Source organism: Manis javanica, chromosome 17, assembly GCF_040802235.1.
Source record: "Manis javanica isolate MJ-LG chromosome 17, MJ_LKY, whole genome shotgun sequence".
Taxonomy (NCBI): Eukaryota; Metazoa; Chordata; class Mammalia; order Pholidota; family Manidae; genus Manis; species Manis javanica.
In genome coordinates, this window is record NC_133172.1 from 60,200,271 (window position 1) to 60,221,990 (window position 21,720).

Consider the following 21,720-nt stretch of genomic DNA (forward strand, 5'->3'; position numbering starts at 1 on the left):
GCCTCAGTGGAAGTATTTACACCATGGAAATGGGCAAGTGATACTCATCAGGACTTCTTTTTCCTCCAGAGAACCAGACTTAAACCTTTAACAGTACCTCTGGCAACAGAACAGGAAAATAAGAGCCATATGTGAATGTTATCAAAAGAGGGAACCCTGAATTTGAAAGGCTGAGCGTGCTGGGTTCACGTGTCCCAGCATCCCACACCCTCAGGAAGGGTTTTGTTTTTATTTTGTTGGGGGTGTGTTTGGTCTGCCAGAGTCACAGATTCTATGACTTTTCCTCCCAACGCTGAGCTCTTTGAAGACTGGCAGTGGGGGAGAGGAGACGGAGGGTTCAGCAATATCTTCTGAGCAAAAATGTTTACTAATAAAAAGTTTAGTATTGATACAGCAGCTTAAGATTTCTCCCGGCTTTAATCTAGCAGCAACGAATTGAATCGTTGACTTGATTTTACTATGCTGTGGTTCCACTGAGGAAGGCCAAGTTCTTAAATCATGTGCCTGACAGGTGCCATATTTCTGAGCCCAGAGCCAAGCTGTGACCTTCTAGTTTCACAGTAACTAGAGCCGGGTGACATGCATAATAAAGGGAGTACAGAGAACATTTTTAAAATATGGAATGAAACCGAAATCAGATAAAGGTGTCAGTCTGAAACTGGTTGCCAGAACTGAGGTGATCAATCTCTGCGCCTGTCTGTTGATGCTGATGTGAAAAGCACGGTGACTTGCACCTGGCAAAGGGGCTTCAGAATATCTGGACTTGAGAACCTGGCCCCTTCCGAGGCCCATGCTCCGCAGATGAGCTGAGCTCCACACCCACCCTCCAAGAAGGGCTTTTGTGCCTCCATTTTATATACAGGGCAGCAAAAACTCGAAAAAGCTGATACTTCCCCCAGTGACTCACAGATACTCAACGACTGAGCCAGGATTTGAATGCAGTCCGTCCGACAGGCCTCTGCTCTGCCCGTCACCCCACACGGCTGCCCACTTGTAGGCTCCCTCCTGACTCGTCAGCTCACCAGTTTCCTCCCCTGGAATGTTCTCCTCACAGTATCTCCACTTGACTGTCTCCCTTTGGGCCTCATCTGTCATCTCCTCTGAGAAGCTTTCCTTGGTCACCCTTGGGCACCAAAGAAACCGTCCCCAACCCAGCTCTACCACCGTCACCAGCCACTCCTGTACTGCTGCCCAGTGCGAAGGCCTTCAGAGCAGCACGCAGCACCCTGAAGTTGTCGGCTTGCATGTCTGTTTACATGTCACCTAGGATCCCTCTCTCCCTCTTCCAGAGCATAAGCTCTGTCATATATGCAGTGTATGGAGGAGTGCCTGGCATGACAGCCGTACGGTAACTACTGAGAGGATGGATGGATGGAACGGTAATGGATGAACGCCTGGCTAGACGCGTGCGTGGATAAATGCCTGGATGAAATTCTGTATGAGCTTGAATTGGCCACAAGTGGTTCCTTCCTAGTTCAAGCCTCCTGCGGTCATGTTAGAACCCATCTCCTGCCTCCAGTCCTCCTCAAGGGGTCCTGGGAGGCTGTCCTGGAGACCCCTAGCCTTACCTTCCCTTCTACTGCCCAGGGCAGTGCCAGTCTCCCTAAAGGAACACAATTAGTGATGAACAGACATCAGCAGGGACACAGGCCACCGGCTGAACAAAGGCTATAATGCAACCAGGGCAGTTCAAGAGGAGACTTGGACAGGAGCTGCTCCCTTAGGTACATGGGGATGCCCTTGTATCTTCTCGGCCTTCCTACAAGGTCCACAACCATCCCTCCCCTGAGACTCCCTTCTGGGTGCCCTCGTTCCCTGAACAAATGTGAATCAGCCCCTAATTCACAGATACTGGGGATATACAGTCATCCAGACATATGTGCCCTCTCTCCTCCAGGTTCACCCAGACTAGAGGAAAAGGTAGCCGTACAAACATTCTGAATATAAGAGCTGGGATGAAAGTGCCACTCCTGGTGCAAAACAAGGCAGTATGGCCATGGCAGGGAGAGGGGCACACGTGTGTCTGCCCAGAAGTCTCACAGAAGGAAGGCGCCTGAAGGGCCGGGGCACTGAGGCCCCCAGGCAAAGGCAGAGAGGCTCCATCTGTTCACTAGATGGGCAGGCGGGACAGGGAAGGGCCCAGTGTGGGCTGCTAAGAACTGAACCTTGACCTGTGAGCAGAGGGAACACGTCTGAACTGCAGAACTCAAGTTCTACACTGACGGGCTGACCTCAAAAGGATGTTATGATCAGATCTGAATTTTAGAAAAAGCTCTTCAGCTTTTAGGAGAGGAGAGAGAGGCTGGGAATCCACTTAAGAGGTGATGCCGGCCAAGACCAGAGCTGCAGCTAAGGGCAATCAAGGGCGCACAGCAGAGCCGAGGGACCGGGAGGCAGGATGGAAATGATCTGGCGAGTAGCTGGACGTGGAGGGTGAAAGGGAGACGCTTGGCTGTCCTCCAGTCGGGAGGAAGGCTCCCCATCTCGTTCACCTCCCTTAGACCCAGTGGAGTCCAACCTTTGCCCAATGCCTCCGTTTTATGGCTGTTTGGAGGAAATGGCCAAAGCCCCCGGCTCCAGTGAATTTCAAATGCCTGTCCCTGGACCCTCAGTGTCAAAAATTTATGGGAGGTATTGAAGTTGCCAAAGCTTAGGCCCTACCTTTGACCTACCATGTCAAGAACTCAAGAATTGGGGCATACAGGGCCTGAGAATCTGTATCCACAGGTGATTCTGGGGCCAGTGCTATAGGGCACAGAGTCCGAGAAACACTAATTCAGTCCCTTCCCTACTAATATTTGAGGAGGAGGGCCAGGAGCCAAATTGTACCTCTGTCTCCGCCCCCTGCACACCTGCACGGCACCTCCCGTGGATTAGGTGGGGCCTCAGTGCCCAATCCTGGCACATGCTCACATACGGGGCATCAGCTCTCATCACCCACCTTTTCATATGGGTGCAAAATCTCTGCAGGGAACAGCAGTGTAATGTCCTGGGCACAGTCTGGCTGTGTTTTAGTGTTAAATCTAGGCAAAGAAGTCAACCTAGAATGTTCTAAAGCAAAGGCAGTCATCACCCTGCCCAGCATTGTCAGAAAATTAAACGACTGAAACAAAAACAAAGCAATGGGCCAAAGAGTCAAGTTTGGGAAAGGCTTTAACGACTTATTTCTAATGAGAATTTCAAAACACTAATTTTCCAGAGCAGAAAATCAAGTTGTGCTCATTTATAACCCGTCATCTGCAATGAGTCAGAGGATATTTCTTTCTGTGTTGTCAGTTAACTTTCTGAGCCCGTCAGAATACAAAGTAGGGCGGCTGGGCAATAAATCAGCTCTTTGGGAGCTGATAAATGGTTATTGTACAAATCCCGCATTTGCATTGGATCTGGGGACATAAATCTACTTCCCCATCTTACTTTTAAAAAAATGATCCCCCTGAAGTCAGCGTGAGCAATTTATACAGGTATTCTTCCCCGTCTGTTTATTTTTCTCACCTTTAATGACAGCCTTTTCACTTTCTGCACTTACACTATGTTGTAAAATGTCGCATGTCGTGTAGGAAAAACTACCAGGGCTTTTGTTTGAATCTGTCCACCAGGAATAATTCCATAACTTTGTGCTCATCCGGGAATAAGGCTCACTTTGGCTAAGGCTGCCGTAATTCACTAGCGTGGGCGGGGCCTAAGAGACCAGCATTAACGTGCCCTTCCTTTCATAGGCGGGGAGGCCCAGGCTCAGAGTGAAAGTAAGATCACAGGCCAAATTTGTGACAGTACCAGGGCTTCTGACCGGGTTTGGGAGGAACAAGGACCCTCCGTGGCATGAAGAAACGGCCATAACCTTCACAGAAGAAGTGAGACATCCACTAAAGGCAGCAGGGTGGATTGAAAGGGCCAAGTGCTTGCTCGCCCCATCACTCATTATCCACCAGGGAAGTACTGACCCTCCCCATTCTGCCCCGTCTTTACAGCTGTGAATGAAGATCCGTAGATGAAACTTAGAGAGTCCTTTGTTTGGCTCAACACATGCCAAGCAGACAAAAATGAAAGAAAATCAAAATATCTGAAAGACAACATTTTGTTCAAATGATGATGAATGCTTAGAAGAGCTATCCAAGAAAAGGTGTTCCAGACATGAGGACTGATGACTGACCAGGTTTGGGAATGACAATTCCCTTGGAGGGACCAGCCGATGACTTGGCTCGACAGTTGAAGCCAGGAAAGCAGGGGAGTGAACCAAACAGCCTACGGAGATGGCAGCCTTCTCCTGACTTCTGCTATTGTGGCCACTTCTTGGGATTCAAGGGTGTTTTATTTAAAGAGTCACTTTCGACCCATGCATTTGGAGAGAAGAACTGGAAACAGTATGAGAGAAGATGCTTCTTTTTCTCTCATACAGCAAAAGGTTTTTAGAAATGACTGTCCCCAGAGCCACAGCGCCTCCCAGGAGTGGGCAGGCAGGAGCAGATATGGGGCATAAGAAAAGGGATCAGGACACACGGCAGGCATTGGAACCACACCCGACTCCCTCTGTGCCTCTGGAGCCCATCCCTGAGCTCAGGGTGCAAGTCCTTGGTGCACACACAGGACCCGGGGGGCAGGCACCTGGTCTCACCTGCTGGCCCGCAGGCCTGAGGGCATCGAGAAGGGATAAATAACACTAGGCTCTGCTGGGGGTGGAGGCTGTGCATGCATGCGTGAGTGTGTGTGCAGGCGCGCGCGTTTGTTGTGTTGTGAAGACACAGTTAATTTGAGTTCCTGTGAAGTGAGGAGAAAATGGCTTGGCATACGGTTCAATAGCTCCTGCCGATCTGCACAAGGTAATTCTTCTTAATGAGGGACCTAGCCTTGATATGAACTATATTAAGCCTTCCATTGGAACAGGGATTCAAAGTGCTCTTTAGTCAATGTCCACGGTTGCCTGGGGAGATGAGAAAGTAAAGATAAATAAGACGTGTCTCCTGGCCCTCAGAGAATCCTGTCCTTTGGGAGACAGACACAATTATGACATCATTCTTATTGTACATATATTTACATATTAGATTGGGCCATAATAAATTTCTGATTTTAGTGGCTTTTGACCAATAAAATGGCAACTTCATGATTCAACCTAATATTTATATGGTAGTGTATTAGTGTGCTAGGGATGCTGTGCAAAAAAAACACAGACTGGGGGCACTTAAACAACAAGAAAAACTCACAGCTCTGGAAGGCATAAGTCCATGATCAGTTCAGTTTCGGATGGGAGCCCTTTTCCTGGCTTCCAGCTGGCCGCCATCTCACTGTGTCCTTGCATGGCCTTTCCTCAGTGTGTGCACACAGAGAGAGATTGCTCTCTGGTGTCTCTGCTTATAAGGCCACCAATCCTATCAGAACAGGGCCCCACCCCTGTGACCTCATTTAACCTGTATTACTCCCTTAAAGGTCTCATCTCTAAATACAGCCACACTGGGGGGTTAGGACTTCAACATGGAATCCTCGAGGGGTACACAAACATCTGGTCTACAGCAAGTGGGTAATGAACTCATTTTGTATGTGTATATACACCATATATAGTGTGTGTCATATGTAACATAACAGGTTTATTTTCTGTGTATGTATTGAGTACATATCTATAGCAGTAGGTTGAACAGAGGAGAGAAACACTGACTTTGCAAAGAGGGAAATGGAGATGCAGGGAAATAAAGGGAGACATCTATACATTATTTGTTTTTTATTGCAAAACAACCACCTTAGTGCAAAAGGATTACAAGCTCATGGTAGAAATTTTAGAAAATTCTGATAAACAAAAATAAGAGAAGATATAAACCCCACTAGGCAGGCACTGCATGAATAAGGCCAAGGTCAGCCAGTGAGGCATCATCATTGAGAGTGTGGCTGCTGGGGCTAGTGGCTCCATCACTTACGAGCTGTGTGACCTGGGGCAAATTACTTAGCCTCTCTGTCCCCTCATCTGTCCCACAAGGCAATAATACCAGCACCACAGGGCTGTTGTCCATGTTACATGAGCAGATCTTTGTAAAGCACTTAGGAAGTTTCTGGCACAAAGTAAGTGCTCAATAAATATTATCTTCTATGTATTATTGCTATCTTCATCATTGTCACTATTCATAATATGGCTGCCACCAGCACCCCTTCCAAGGTACTTTCTCAGCCAGGTTGGCAAATGGGTTTGGGGTCACACACCAGACCCTGTGAATAGAAAGGCTTGGCATACAGGGAAGGGTGTGGTCTTTCTGACCTTGGACTCAGAAAGAAAGGTGGCTTCATTGGTTACTGATGTCTGTGGGAGGGTGGCACTGAGCATGCCACGTGTCTGCCCTCCATCCTGCATGTGCACCTAAATATCACATAGATAAGGTTTTGATCTGTCATTCCCATTTCATGGGCCTTGGCATCTTGCCACGTCACGCCTATCATGGTTTTTAATGTCTGCGTAGCATTTCATTATCTTGATAACTAATCCCTACTGATAGTTACCTCATATTTTAGGTTTTTTTCCTATAATAAACAGAAATGGATGAAATATTCTCATAACTAGATATTTCTGCCAAATAAGTTTGAGTAATGTTTTATTCTGAGGCCCTTTCTCAGATAGTCACAGTGTAAATCTGTATATTCAAGGCTCTGAGAAGTCCTGCAAAGGAGGGAAACCTTTGACTTTTTAACCTAGCATTCCCAAATTGTAGAAATTGCTCTCTCTAACTATTTCTTTAGTCTAAGTTATTGGAAAAGGAATTTCTGGATCAAAGACTGTATACAGTTTTAAGGGATTTTCCTTTGTTTCTAGAGTACTCTTAGGTACTAGTGAACTTGGGTCACCTTCTCCTTCTGGGCTAAACTGAGACTTTTGCTCATAATTAGATGAAAACGTCAAGACACAAAAAGCATGTATGATGTTCTTTTTAATCAAGACAAGTGCAAAGAATCCCCTGGGTTCTTTCTGGGACTTACAGGAAGTTGCTTTAGAGGAGGTTGATTCATCCGGAAAGTACAGATTTCCCTTTTCTAGATTTCAGAGCAGAACACGTGAAATGAGAAAAAAAAACCTCTTATGTGGACTATTGCAGGGGGTCATGGGAGATTTAAATGCTGCATGGAACATAGTAGACTCAAGAAATGGCCATTGTAAATATTACTTTGGTAAATATTCCACCTTAACAGTTATTTCTTTCTTATAAATACTTGCTAAGCCTACCCCGTGAGCGGGCCCTGACTGGGTGCCGAGGACAGCAGTGAGCCGATTTCGCCCTCCTACAGAGCTTGTGTTCTGGTGGAGAGAGACAATGAAGAAGTGAACGAACACGTGACCACGTAGGCAGGGTAACTGCAGACACAGTCTGTGCCAGTAGGAGAGCACGGTGCACACTGGGATGGAGTGTGCCTTGAGGGGCCACTGAGGTGGGCTGGCGAGGAGGGAGGCGAAGTTCAAGCACAAGTCTGAAGGGTGGTAATGAGCCAGCCAAGCAGGAGCTGGGGCGGCATTCCCAGCATAATCCAACAGCTGAAACCAAGGCTGGGAGGGCGGAGGGCCTGGGGGGCTTTGGGTCCGGGAAGCAGGCTGAGGGGGTGGGGAGGTGAGCGAGTGGAGACCTCGTGCAGCAGGGGGCTGGGCGGCCCAGGTGCTTCCATCTCATCAGTCAAAAGGTCTGTGGTTCAACACACACGACCACACCAGGGGCACCGAGCCCCCTGCCTCCGTGCAGACCGGGCCCCCGTGTGGGTCGGGCCCCCGTGTGGACCAGGCCCCCATGTGGACCAGGCTCCTGTGTTCCCGTGTGGACCAAACTCGCACTTGTCCTCACAGGGTCCTGCTGACTCCTGGGGATTCTGACTCCTTGACATCAGAATCCTTCCATTTGTTTTTCACACATCAGCATTTGGCTCATTCACGCAGCCATCCGCACTGTTTCCCCTCCCTTGATCAAGGCCTGTGATGGGCCAGACATGTGGCCAGTCACTGGCTATGGTAAGACAGGAAGGTGGTCCTTCCCCCGGGCACTCACCACCTTATATGCAAAATGCAATGTCAGATGACAAATGCCCCTGGCGAGGGTGAGCATCCCGGGTGGGGAGCGTCCTGCCTTCTCCTGCAGTCTCCCAGTCCCTAGAGGAACCCTGGGGCACACAGCAGGTCTTTCAACAATATACATTGAGTCAGTGTGTGAAATCCACACCAGGGCCCTGTGGTGGGAGCTGCTGCATGAGGAGCAGCCAGCAGAACCACCTGCTTTGGGGTCGTCCTCGAGGCTATGAGGCACGCCAAGGACTGTGGAGACATGCATGAAGCCCAGACTCCTGGCTCCCGAGAACCCGGCAGGTCTTCCCACAGCCCAGCCTCCATGAGGAGCAGGGATCGCTTGCTGCCTGGCCTCCTCCTGAGCCACGCACAGCCGCCTGTGAGAGCCTCCGTCCACGGCAGCTTGCGAGCTGTGTTCACTGACCTTCAAGGCATAATGCGAGGCTTAGCCATCTATCTCACGGTGGTCCCCGAGGCAGCTGGCCTCGCTTATCGACTTCTTCTCGAAGAGCCAATACCTCTGCTCAGCTTGATCCAAGCTGGGCTGAGAGACTCAGATGCGGGAGCAAAAGCCATGGCATGTCAATTAATCACCCAGTAAAAATAAACTCCAAGAACAAATGCGGAGGGGTTGATTAACTTTCCCACACTGGTCTTCTGACATTCTGGTTTGCTCTCCTAAAAAAAAGTGTGTTTCTTTGAGACAATCCACCCTGGGAAACTGAGCACCTGGCCAGATGCCGCTGTGCCATTGGCTTAAGTGAACAAAACCTGAGCTTGACCTGCAAGCCCCTCAGTGCTGAGACCCGGGCGGAGAGGACGCTGACCCGGGGCCACGCTGAACGGCTGCAAACAGGACAGCAGGCATGACCTTTGCAGGGAGAAGCCAGCCGACTCGCCTTGCCTAGAACAGGTGGCAAGAGGGTGTTTAGGAATGGCATGAACCCTCGCTGGCAAGTAGCTGGTGCCCAGAGAATGCCAGCTCCCTTCTGTCTGGCAGGGAAAGCCCAGTGCATGCAGGGCACACACAGCCAAGGAACAGGTGTAGAGGGGAGACAGGAAAGGGTTTCCCACCAGCAGCCCCCAGATTCAGGACAACCATGTGCACTGACACGTTGGCTGTGGCCCGCCCCTCTCTCACCCACTAGTGAAAGCAAAAAGTGGCCCAGAGTGGCTATTCTTCAGAGCTCATTCCCAGACCTGTGACTCAGGACCTCCATCACAGCTGAGTAGCCTGTCCCGTGGTGCCCAGCTGTCCGTTTGAGCCTTCCCATAAAAGAACAGTCTAAGCCTACACTATTGGACAGTTTCTAGTGATGAAGATATTAAATGCACACACGTGCTATATTATATTAAACCCTTCTTAAATGTGTATGATCTTGTACAAACAGAACCATGATCTTTAAAAAGTAATATATCAATTTAATAGTTTTGGGGGTTTTCAGGAAATGTCCCTATTCTGTAGACCCCTATCCTGTATCCCTGAGTTACCCCCCTAAGGAAGGTCCAACTGCAGGACCTTAGCCCCAGGGTTTCAGCTCTGAGTTTAATCTTTACGGGTAGAATAGTGAATCTCAGGCTTTGATGAACCAGAACCACCCAGAGAACTTGGTAAAAATGAGAAGGGTTTATCATCCTCAACACGCCTAGTAGCTCTGATACACACCAAAATTGGAGAACCAGTGGCATTGAAAAAATAGCAACCCCATGGGTTCCTGTTAGGGCAAACAAAAAATATAGATTATGTTCAGGAGGCAGAGAGATCTGCATTGGAACTACAGTTCTGCTGCGTAAAAGCTGTGTGTCATCTTGCAAACTACTGGCCCACTCTGACCTTTGCTTCCTCATCTACCAAATGGGGGTGAGAATACTGACCCCCACCAGGTTGCTGCAGCAATGCTCCCCAGTAATGCCCATAAATCTTATTGGCATTCGCTCAGTGTGTTGTGTGCCCAGAACCACACCCAGTACCCAGCACATGAGATTCGCAGTAAATACTCAAAATGAGTGAGTGAGCAGTGTGGTCACATCAGAAACACATGCACGTGCGTACACCATGTACATCAGCCGAAAGTCTCTAACCAAAATGTCAATAGTGCTTATTTCTGCATGTAGATGAGGGGGATTTCAATCTTTGGGTCTTCTTTTTGCTTAACCATATTGCCTGAATTTTCAGCAGTGAGTGCAGGAGACCTAATGAGTGTGTCCTTAGGTAGGGGTTGAAGCCAGCTACCCACTTGCCTACAGAACATGTTCCTTCAGGATTTCCAGATTCCTCCAGGGTTTTGATATGTTGTCTCTAGAATTAAAATGATTTTAGGAGAAACAGGAACTAAATGATTTCTAAAAATAAGTGCCATTTCTTTTGATGCACCTGTTTCCTTGTTCTAATCACAGAAGAGTAACATAACAGGCCTAAACTGCTGTCCCTAGAAAGGCCTGCTTGCTAATGTCTAGAAACTTGAATTTCTGGAGAGTTCCACCACCCTGACTCACTGTGCCTAAAATATTTCTGCAAACATATATGGCATATGTTGAATACCTGCTTTCCTTTTGGGAGTCATGCCAGGCAGAGGGTGCCAGGATGGCCAGGCCCCAATAAAACCCTGGTTGCTGAGTCCCTAAGGAGCTTCACAGCTCACTGCCAGGTAGTTAAGGGCACCCTGTGTGACACCCCTGGGAGAGGGCTCTGCAGGTGGGTGCCTGGCTCCCCAGGCCTGTGCCCCAGGCACCTCTTCCCTTTGCTGATCTTGTTCTGTGACCTTCCACTGTAACAGATCATGGCCATGAGTGTGACTATATTTTGTGTCCTGTAGGTCCTCCTAGTGAGTCACTGAATCTGGGGGTGGTCTTTGGGACCTTCAACACACAGACGAACACAACTAAGTCCCTTGTTGCCAGCATATATGAGGTCTGGGACCATGAAAGGGACATCTGGAGCAACATTTAGGTGGGAGTTGGGCTGGAGAGAGGGGTCTGTCGATGGGGAAGGGATGGACGAGCCTCTCAGGACAAAACTTTAGAATTCTGGGTCACCCAGGATATGGGTCAAAGTATGTTAAAGAAGGCTTATATTTTCATCCATTCTCATTCATTCATTCATTCATTCAACAGCTGAGTGACTACTCAGTGTGTGCCACGCACTCTTCCATGACAGAGAGTTGAACAAAATAGTTGAGGTCACTGTCCCGCCAAGCTTACGTGCTAAGCTGGGAGGCCGGCCCGGCCAGGAGACATGCCTGAGGCAGGGCGATGAGCAGCGGTCCCTGCAGGGAGCACAGACGCCTCAGCATCTGAGCTGAGATCTTGATGACGAGGAGACATACAGGAAAAAGCCTAAGGTGATGGCGTTCCATGTGGCAAATGGAAAATCCTGAGACTGGAGTGAATTTGGTCTTTTCAGGGAACAAAAGGAAGACGCAAATGTCTACAGCGTGGTGGGGGCAGGGTGAGGAAAGAGGTAGGAAATGAGGGTGGAGACTTGGGCCGGGCTTGGAGATACGGTCAGGGGTTGGGGTTTTATTCTGTGCTCAGCGGGATGTCATGAGGCGATTCTAAGCAAGAGTCTCACACAACATGACATAACATTGAAAATGATGTGCTCTTTGGAAACTGGACTGTAACTAGTACAATGGAGGCAATGAGTCAAGAGCAGGGCCCTGGTCCCAGCAAAGAAGACCTGCTTCCTAGGAGGGACTCACGCCAAGCCCACGCAGCCCGCTGCAGGGATGGAAGGCCATCTCCTGAGAGGTGAGAAGCTGCTCATTGCTTGTTGTCATGGAGGGGTCTGAATGTCTACAGGGGCCACCAAGATGTGGTCCATGTGCCGCCAGGAGATGGCAGCTGCCCAGGAAGGGGATGGTCAGGACTGCAGTCTGGTAGAGCCTCATGCAGGGTAGCCACAGGATTCCACCAGGGGCTCCGGGATGCCTGGGAGAGGGGGTCCAGGGACGGCCGAGAGGTGTCAAAAATGCCTCCCCAGCTCCCAGCTGATTTTGAGCCACAGAAAGTCACAGCCCCATGTGAGGCTAGGCAAGCTTTGTCCCCATTTCCCCAACCTAGAGGGTCCTGCCCACCCCTGGGCAGCGGCTGTCCACATCTGCTGGCTGTGACATTGCCCCGTTCCTGGAAAAGCCTTCCTGTTTTTGATGCTGCTTTTATTGGCTCTGGTTTCCCTGGGAAGGGAGAAAATGCTGCCCACAGGCTCTGCACAAGCCCTGAACCCTAATGGGCTGCAGCTGTCCAGAACTGGGATTCTGGAACTCACTGGCCCTTCAATCTTTTCTGTATGTTTTGTCAGAAGATATGAAATGTGCCCTTTCCTTTACACTCAGAGCCACAGCTGCGGGAGTTATTTTAAAACAGTGTATTTCTGTCAGCTGGGAATTCTGTAACTTTCTAGTTCTGTTTTTAAATGAAGTGGTTGATCTGAACCACCCAAGCAGGTATTCAGCTCACAGGGGGCTCCCTGGGCTGGAATTAGGTGGTGAGCTGAGCACGCGCCCGTTTCCTGTCCCCCCCCCTCCCCCCACGTCGTGTTACGGGGCTGTTTGCTTCCCTCGACAGGAAGATTCCTTCCGTAGGAATATAAAATCACTCTGTGTTCCTACTTCCCTCGTTTTCCTTTTCCAGGTTCTCACAGTCTAGAGTATCCTTACTGATTCCTCTTTGAGGGTGAGCTGCGTTGGCTCATCTGTTGGTCTAAATAACCAAGCCTCCGTACGGTATGTGACCTCAGCCAGGACACTCCTGGGGGTTCCCTGTCCAGGGCTCATTCTAGACCAGGGCTTCGCTCACGGCAGTAGATCTACAAAGCCCTGGGGGTCGTGGACTGACTTCCTCTGACACCAGTCCCACCCCAAACCCCCTCCCCAAGGTAATCCACGCCACCAGTTTGTGACCAGCCACCCAGACCTCTCTGGATGCATTTACATATGTTCAAATACGCTCAAGGGCCAAAGGGCATCAGAAAGATATCCAATTTACTCTTTCTTCCAGATGGATGAGGAGCTGACACTGTTTATTGAACCCCCTACCCGCTCCAAACAATCCAGCATGCACTACATCAAAGAGTAAATTTTGAAGCATATACATGGGTGCGTGTGTATATATATATATATATATATAATTATTATTATATATAAAACACCTGTGTAGATGGGTAGATTGATATATCTCTAGTTTGCTAATACATCTATTAGGTATTTATATCTACATATCTGCATCTGTAAAACTCGCCCACTTCTAGGGCGCTAACATATGACATTAATGCATTTGGCTGTTCCTGCACTAAAGCCACCTTTACTTTGTAACATTTTTAAGTCTGCAGTAAAAGGAAGGTCATGCGAACCCGTGTGGCTTTGGTGTGGATAATGAGCAAACGCGGAAGCCCCATATCACAGGAAGTGACCCCGAGAAACGTGCAGAAGGGACTCGTCAAATCTTTGGGTCTCCTCCCCCTGCCCACCGCTCCCAGGGCGCCTTGCGGGCCGAGCCCGGCAGCCCCTGGCTCTGGCATTCCTCCCCGGTCATTACCTGGGCCTGGCCTCCGGCCTGGCAGCTTCCTTGCCACGCCGCTGGCCCCCACTGATGGTGAGCCTGCCTCCGGGAGGGCTGCAGGACCCGAGCGTGGTCGGTGCCCCCAGTGCCACCTGGCCACGCTGCCTGATTCTGCTAATCAGCCTGCCCTGCATCGCCCAACCCCAACACCCCGCCGGAACAGGCTGCGCTCCGGCGAGCGTTCCAGCAGCGCCTGTAGACCGAAATGAGGTCTGTTGTTAATTCGATTTTTCTTCTCCTATAACAAGCAAGGTTCACATTACAGATAAATTGCCCAGGAATTCCAATTTAACAAGGCATATGCATTTTTTCAGGCCTACAAGCATGGAAAACATCCCGCATGCTGGTATTTTTTATACCAAAAGGTTCATTAAGATGACAGCTTTGAAAATGTCAGGAATTCACATGCAGTGGCTGGCCAGTTGGTCAAAGGGCTGATTTGACCAGGAAGAAGAAGAGAAGGGTGTCTGGCAGGCTCCATCCAGCTCTTCCCCCCTCTGGGGTAGAATACAGGATCACACCCACATTCGGGGCCTTCCCCCCAGCTCTGAGTTAGGCTTACATGGGCGCAGTGTGACCGGGCGCTGGGCTCAGCATATGCAGCACCCTGTCTTTCCCTGTCCGTGGCTGTGATTCTTAGTAGAAGCAGCAAGCTGACATCAAGGAGATTTAGGGTACAGGGGTGCCTCCCCAAGGTCTCGGATGGGAAGGACACCAAACAAAATAAATAAGCCAACAGAGGGAAACAGAATACAAGAGCCCTGCAAAAACACGGTGGGACAGCACAGCGATTTAATTCCTGGTGATCTTTTAAGGAAGAAAAATAGCGAAATGCTCTCCTGGAAACCCCCAAGCCCTTGTTTTCACTGGGAACGTGATGCGTGGCCTAACTGTGCTGGGCACTGTTCTTAGGGGACAGCTTCCGCGCGGATGTCTGTGTCTGGCTGCGTATGACTCCGCCTCACGCAGGAAAAGCCGCCGACTGTCCCACCACGAGGCCAACTATACGACAGAGGGAGAAACGGAGGGCATCGCTTCTTTGCCGACACGCAAGCTGGGTTCTTTAATTCCGTTTTTATTTATATTCCAACCCTGCGTTAAGCCATCAGGGAATAAAATACGGTCCATTTAAATTTTTCATTATTTCAAATGTGTTGAGCCACCACCAATCACTCCTGGATCAACTGTGAACTTGTTACCTGGTAAGATGGAAAACAAAGACTGCCTGTCTGCATTTTCCATATCCATGATTGCTGCAACTGAAAGAGAAAGGGTGCGATAACACGTGCTGGGCAGCCACTCAGTTCCAGGCATGGTACATAGCCTTGGGGATACAGAATAGCCAGCAGCTGGTGCAGGGCACAAACAACAAGCCGTATCCTGGCTCAGGGCCAGTGCCTGCAATCCAGCACAACTGTGTTGTATTCCAGCTCTGCCACTCCTTAGCTGTGCAGCTTTTGACACATTGCTAAGCCTCTCTGGATCTTGGTTATCTCATCTTTCAAACAGGGATGCTACCAAGTTCATCTGGTTGTCAAGAACCACAAAATAAATGTGGCGCAGATTATGGCATGTTTAACACAGAGCCAGACACAAAAAGCATGCGGCAGAGGAGCCGACTTTAACCTCATCCTGACATTGAGAAGCTCGGAGTTGGGTGAACGCAGCAGACCGACCAGGGCCTCTATTATGCACAAACAGACATTGTGATCTATGCACTTGCCCAGCAAAGACCTAGAGGGAGTGACTAATTCTGAGGAACTCATACAGGGTGACGGAGAGAAGACATTTCATCCGGGTCTTAGAAGATAATAGAAGTTTGCAAGTGGAAGCATAAATTGCTATCAAATCAGTTTTTAAAGTAGTTCCTTCTTATGAGTTATACATTTCTTCTGTTTTTAAGAAATATGGAAGTGATAACTGAGGAGGCAAGGAGTATGGGAAAACCTACCTTTTCTCTCATCCATCCTGTTCACTGTTTGTTTGACTTCAGGGCTCCACTGGGTTGGATAGTTCCAAAACATTCTGGAATGGTGTGGATCACATAAAAAGAGGGCACGCCGGACCTGGCCCCAGCGGGCCACCTGAGAACTGCACAGCAGCACGCCACAAGGAGCCACACACTTCCTTATCAGGGCCTCACTTTACCTCCCCCGTGAGGTCACCAGGATCATCCCGCCCCACAGAGGAGGGACAGGAAACACAGCAATAGCTCGCCCAAGGCCACAGAGTCAGAACCCAGGTCCTTTTCCCTCTGAAGCTCACGCTTTTAGCTCTCATGTGGCACTGCCAGTGTGTGCTGTGGGGCATATAGCCAGGGCAGAGGGTAAGAGCTGCTTCCTGGCACCAGCCAGCCCAGGGCCAGACCCGACGTTGCCAGCGGCCCTGGTGAAGTTCTCTCTGACTGTCATGGTTTTGGGTTTTGTTGTTTTTTTGCACTGCATGTGAGACGCATCCCAGGTGTAAAAGAACCTGAACTATACATGGGCTCAGGAGACAGACTGTGACCTCTGCCTGTGTGAGAACTGGGCAGGTAAGATCTCCCTCCTCACAGGCTTGTCATGAAGAATAAAGGAGGCATGTGTACAAAATATTTAACACAGAGAAGGCCCAGAGTCCATTACTTTCTGAATGCGCAAGTCTAACCGCAATGATGTTTGGGGATTTGTATTAAGAATCACCTGACACCTTGCATGGGAGCTTGTGCTCAGCACTCAGTGAATGTTTCAGGAATACACTGTGAACGTAATGTGATGTTGCTGGGGATTTTTTTTCAGGTATTCTGTCTACAAGGACCCAGCAGGCTGGCTGAATATAAACCCCATCAATGGCACTGTTGACACCACAGCCGTGCTGGACCGTGAGTCGCCCTTCGTCCACAACAGCGTGTACACTGCCCTCTTCCTGGCAATCGACAGCGGTGAGTAATTTTTCAAACTCCATCAAGTGTATACTTTTTAGTTATAGATACATTTTCACATCTTTACATTTCTTCTGACACTCCTAGAGGTGTCCTTGGGAAGAATGTAAATATGTGGGGGCAGGGAGAGCAAATGTTTAAATACACAGAGAGCAGTAATGTCCCCAAGTTCTGGAATTCTCGGGCCTTTGCTCAGTTACTGGTCAGAGCAGTGAGCTCACTGGGCTGCATCTCAAGCAGGCACCCAGGCTTCCACTGGAAAACTACAGCTACGTCCTTCATCTTGCGCGATGCTCTCCTTGGCTGGGAGCGTTCTCTTACTTAATGCGGGTGAAAGAGAGTCCAAAAGGGCATCACCGAACCTGACAATGGAATTGTGCTCCCAGCTTTTATCCTGATATGTCAACGGACTACCACGGGAAGGCATCGGGGGCTCCCAGCGAGCACCTTCATGATCACAAACCAGTTGCTGTCATTCAAAAGCTAATAATGCAACATCCACAGGCCAGACTCTATTTTAGATGCTGGAGATACAGCAGCAAACAAAATGACTGTCCCCAAGAAGCTGACACATTCATGGAGAAGGGAAGAAAATGGAGTAAAACACGTAATAATGCTTTTTGGAAAAAAAAATATATACTCTTTATGTATGAAACAGGGAAACCAGTAAAAGAGGTAGCCAATGAAAGGGTGCTACAGGTTTAAGGAGGTGGTGCTGGGAACTCAGTATTTGAGAAGAAGTGTGAAGGACCTGGGGGCGGGAGCCCTGAAGTTAGGGAAGAACAAGAAGGCTGGGGGCTCGGGGACCAGGGGCAGGACACGAAGGGAATGGGAGTGTGGGCCCCCAAGGCCCTCACGGCCTTTACTCTGTGTGAAATGGGACACCACTGCTGAGTTCTGAGTAGAGTTCAGTGTGTCATATCATCTGCCACTCTGTTGAGATCAAACAGGGGACAAGGACAGAGGAAGGGAGACCTCTTGGGAGACAGATGCCCATCTAGGCAACATGGTGGCTTGGACCAATAACGGGAAGGAGAGGGGATGAGAAAGGATCAGATTCTTGAGATTGTCTATGTATTTTGGATGCAACACTAGTAGACTCTGCCACTGGCTGAGACAGGGGAGTCAGAGTTGGTTGGGGGGTATGTCAAGCTGAGATGTCCACTAGGTCAGTCACACAGGAAGTTTTGTTCTCCCTATTATTCCTAAAAGCCAGCTGCTCATAACTGAAGGTTTCAGTTTTGAGTACTATTTATCGGAATGAATTCAGGACTCTTTATATGTTTCCTTTGTCATACTCAGTAACCGGTGAACTATGAACCCTAACACCCCATCTCTATATGCTGGGTGCTCACGGACAAACAAGGTAAAAGCGCACATCTAAGAGGTGATCCATGGGCCATACAATGGGCAGAGAGAGCTTCACAATGAAGTCAACCTTTGAGTTTGGCCCAGAAACACAGGCAGGATTTGGATATGCGGCAGGGCCAGCGGGTGGAGGTGCCAGAGAGCACAGAGCAGAGGAATGACGGCTAGAAGGGAGCACAGTGTGGGAGGTAAGAAACAGAAAGAGAAGAGCTGCATCCACCGAGTGAACGTGCAGAGGTCCGCTTGGATGTATGTGGGGAGGTCGTCTCTTCAAAGCATCTCAAAATCCACATGAGTCACATGACAGAGCAGGCAACCAGCAGGTCCCATAGTTCTTCAGGAGGAAATAGACATGATGAAATTGCACGTAGACATTCATCAACAGAAAGCTGGACCAGACACTGCATGGTCTTGGAGCCTCAGAGATGCTCAGTGAACCAATGAGTGACTTGGGACATTAGGCCAGTTAGCAGAAGATCACCACCAAATGCCACACTGTTCTGATGGAGCTAAGCCCAGAGGAGCCCCCTGTCCAGCCTCAGGAGTGGTCAGGGGAGCTTCTTGGTTGGGAGGGTCTCTAAACTGAGTGATGGAAGGTAAGTTGAGAAAACACAAGGCTTTCTAATCATGGACTGAAAGACCGTGGCTGTGTGGGGCACTGCGAAGTTGGTCGGCACTACTGGAGGCTCGCGTGGCAGGCTTCACATGTGTCAAGGTAAAGGCAGAGAAGTGGGCAGGCACCCAAATACTCTGAGGCTGAAGCTCGGTCTTGTGTTGAATGCCCAGCTCCTACTACGGTGCCTGATTTAGACATGTGCTCACGTATCTGTGGAATAAGTCATGAAATGCTCTGTGAGCTATGCCAAGGAATTTCATTTGGTTATGTGGCTTACTTGCCTCCAGAGCAAACTTTGTGCTTAGAAAGAAAACTCCTGTGCAGAAAATGGATCAGAGGATGAGGATGCATGAGGTAGAGAGGCATTAGGGAGCTGTGGCAAGAATCAAGGTAAGAAGCGTGGGCCTGAACTTCATTCAGGTGGAGGAACTATAGTCAGGAAATACGTGGAGGTCCATAGCAGGTGTTTTAGCTGAAGCAGCCAGCATATGCCTGGTAGCAATAGACACGGACCAGGAAGGATGAATCCAGGAAACACTGGAATGGAAGAAACAAAGCTTTGAAAAAGAATACATATTCAGTGTGAACTACACAAAGGTGATATTATGATTTCTAGTCCAGAAACCAGGAATGATTCTATTGACAGAAGCAGAACTCCTTTCAAAGAATTGTTCCCAGGTTGTCCTATGGGATGGCTGTTGGGATGACGTCCCATGAGAAGCTGACAACATGGGACTGGAAGAGAAGTAAGGAGATTTCTCAGAGAGTCGCCCATGCTAGAGAGGTGGGAGCCATCGGGACAGATGAGCTTTGAAGAAGGAACAGGTCCTTCCTAGGCAGGAGTGCTGAGGGCATAAACATGGATGACAATAAGCCAAGAACATTTGCAGTGCTGTTCAAATGATAAGTGTCAATTATAGATCAGTCAAAGTGAGGGTTTTCGAGGTCTATACTACACAAAAGTATCTGTACTTACAGAGAAAATTCTCAGATAAGAACACCACGAAGGAAGGTTGAAATACAACAGATAGTAGTGTAGTTGTCATGGACTTAATGAAATACTTTATGCAATTAATCGTCACAAAAACAAAACCGCCTAGAAAGGAAGTACATTTTAATTTTGCCAGAAATGAGAGCCTTCTCTCCTGGTGTAACCCGGCAAACGACTCAGAGGATCGGTGTCTCCTTCTACAAAATAAGGAAGATAATTCCTACTGACAAGGTTTTTGTGAGAAGTGAGACAGTAAAGGGCTGTGCCATCTACACGCCCCATCACAAGTCATATTAAACGTTCAATAAATGTTACTCCCACGCCAGTGGGGTTCTAGAGAGGAAAGAATGGAGTCAAGAATGGTTCTCAAAAAGAATACGGTTGGAGAACTACTTCTTGCCTAACTCTGTTAATACTAATATCAGACAAGTAAATTCAAAATCTGGTGTCACAGATGTTTCCAAAGACGGAAATGTCCCTAATGATGTTAACAGTAAATAGAAAGCAGGTTGGCATTAATATACAGAGCCACCATTAGAGATGATAATCATGAACAAGGCTCAAAGCCTTAGAGCAAAAGGGAGCCTAAATTTAAGAAGACCTCATCATCAGAGTGACTTTGCTTAAAGTCTCCTTTTTGTCACTCGCTGAAAACTTATCTCCAGGCATTATGTTTACTCAGGGAAAACCAACACTCACCTATTAGATCAAAGTTAATAGTCTAACCAATGTCTCATTTTTATACAAAGTAAACATTTCCTTTTATTAATTTTACAGAAATTCAATGTATCTGGTAGAATAAATAAGGATTTTTTGTCATGTAACACTAGGAAAGCAAAGCAAAATAAATTTATTTTCTCCAAACAAGGAGTCACTCAGGAATTTATGACAAAGCATGTTGATAAACTATGTGGCTGAGGGAAATTCCAGGTAGACTCATATCGCCACTACACAAACTAGAAAAACCTAGTTAGATTACAAAAGTCTTAATTTTTTTAAAGGCGTCAGATGGCTGCAGAGCAGAGCTGGCTAAACTGGGTGTACATACAAAAATAACATACTGTGACCTCTCTCACACCCACATATAATGAGCAGTTCTAAATATATTATAGATCAAAATACAGAAGGTGAAATATTATGTCTTTCAGAGAAGAACATAGGAAAACATTGATTCGTTGGTGTAGGCAGAAATTTTTTTAAAACAGGACACAACAATCCTAACCACAAAAAGGGAAAAGTGATAGATTATATTAAAATTAAGGCCTTTGGTTCATCACATGATATACCATGAGGGAAGTAAAAAAGTAACCCCACCAAGTAGAAGATATTTATAATACAAAGAAATCCTGTCATCACAAAAGACACAACTCAAGAGAAGAATGGGTAGGGAATCGGTTAAGACACTTCACAACAGAGGCCACACAAATGCCAGCAAACATATGAAGAGATACTCAACTTCATTAATCAAGGAAATAAAACTCATGCAAATATAAATTAAAGTACAAATTAATCAAGGGAATGCAGTGACATGCAGGACAGCAACATACCTCCAATCGCCGAACTATAAAAAGATGGAAAATGCCAACCACTGGCAAGGATGTGAGGTAACTGGGACTCTCATATCCAGCTGGTACACGTATAATTCATTACAACCACTGTGGAATCTCAAAGTATCAACTGAGTCCAAACATATGTGTACCCTATGACCCAGGAATTACACACCTAGCTATATAGCCAAAAGAAATATGCATATGTGCTCACCAAAGTGCATGCGCCAGACTGTTAATAACAGCACTATTCCTAATAGCCCCAAAGTGGAAACTACCCAAATGCCCACTCCAAGTAGAACAAATACAGTATTACATTGACACAGTTGAGAATACGACATTGAGAATGAATGATCCGCAGCTGTGCACAACAGCATGAATCTCCCAAACGTGATATTGAGCAGAAGAAAGCTGAAATAGAAGATCACACGCGGAGTGATTCCATTTATTTAAAGCCCAAACACAGGCAAAGCCCATCATCGGCTGCATTGCCTTGTTGACAGGTTTCTTGAGCTTGTAACATTGGGCTACAGAGTGTGTTCAGATTGCTAAGATTCTTCAGCATCTCTATTTATGGAAACATGAACGTTTCTATATTTCAATAAAAACTTAGTGAGAAAAAATAACATGACTACCTAGAGCACAGATACCTGGTCACTATGCCTTCCCCAGGACGGCATGCATGTATTCTCTGTGCACCAG

At 48.0% G+C, this 21,720-nt stretch overlaps 1 protein-coding gene across 1 annotated transcript in view; it reads left to right on the top strand.

Moving 5' to 3' along the window:
• The window catches only part of CDH13 (cadherin 13), a 919,293-nt gene that overhangs the window by 876,484 nt on the left and 21,089 nt on the right, over positions 1–21,720 (top strand). The window contains exon 11 of the mRNA XM_036993860.2: positions 16,354–16,496. Within this exon, the coding sequence (XP_036849755.2) occupies positions 16,354–16,496 (143 nt within the window). The remainder of the gene's footprint in view (positions 1–16,353; positions 16,497–21,720) is intronic.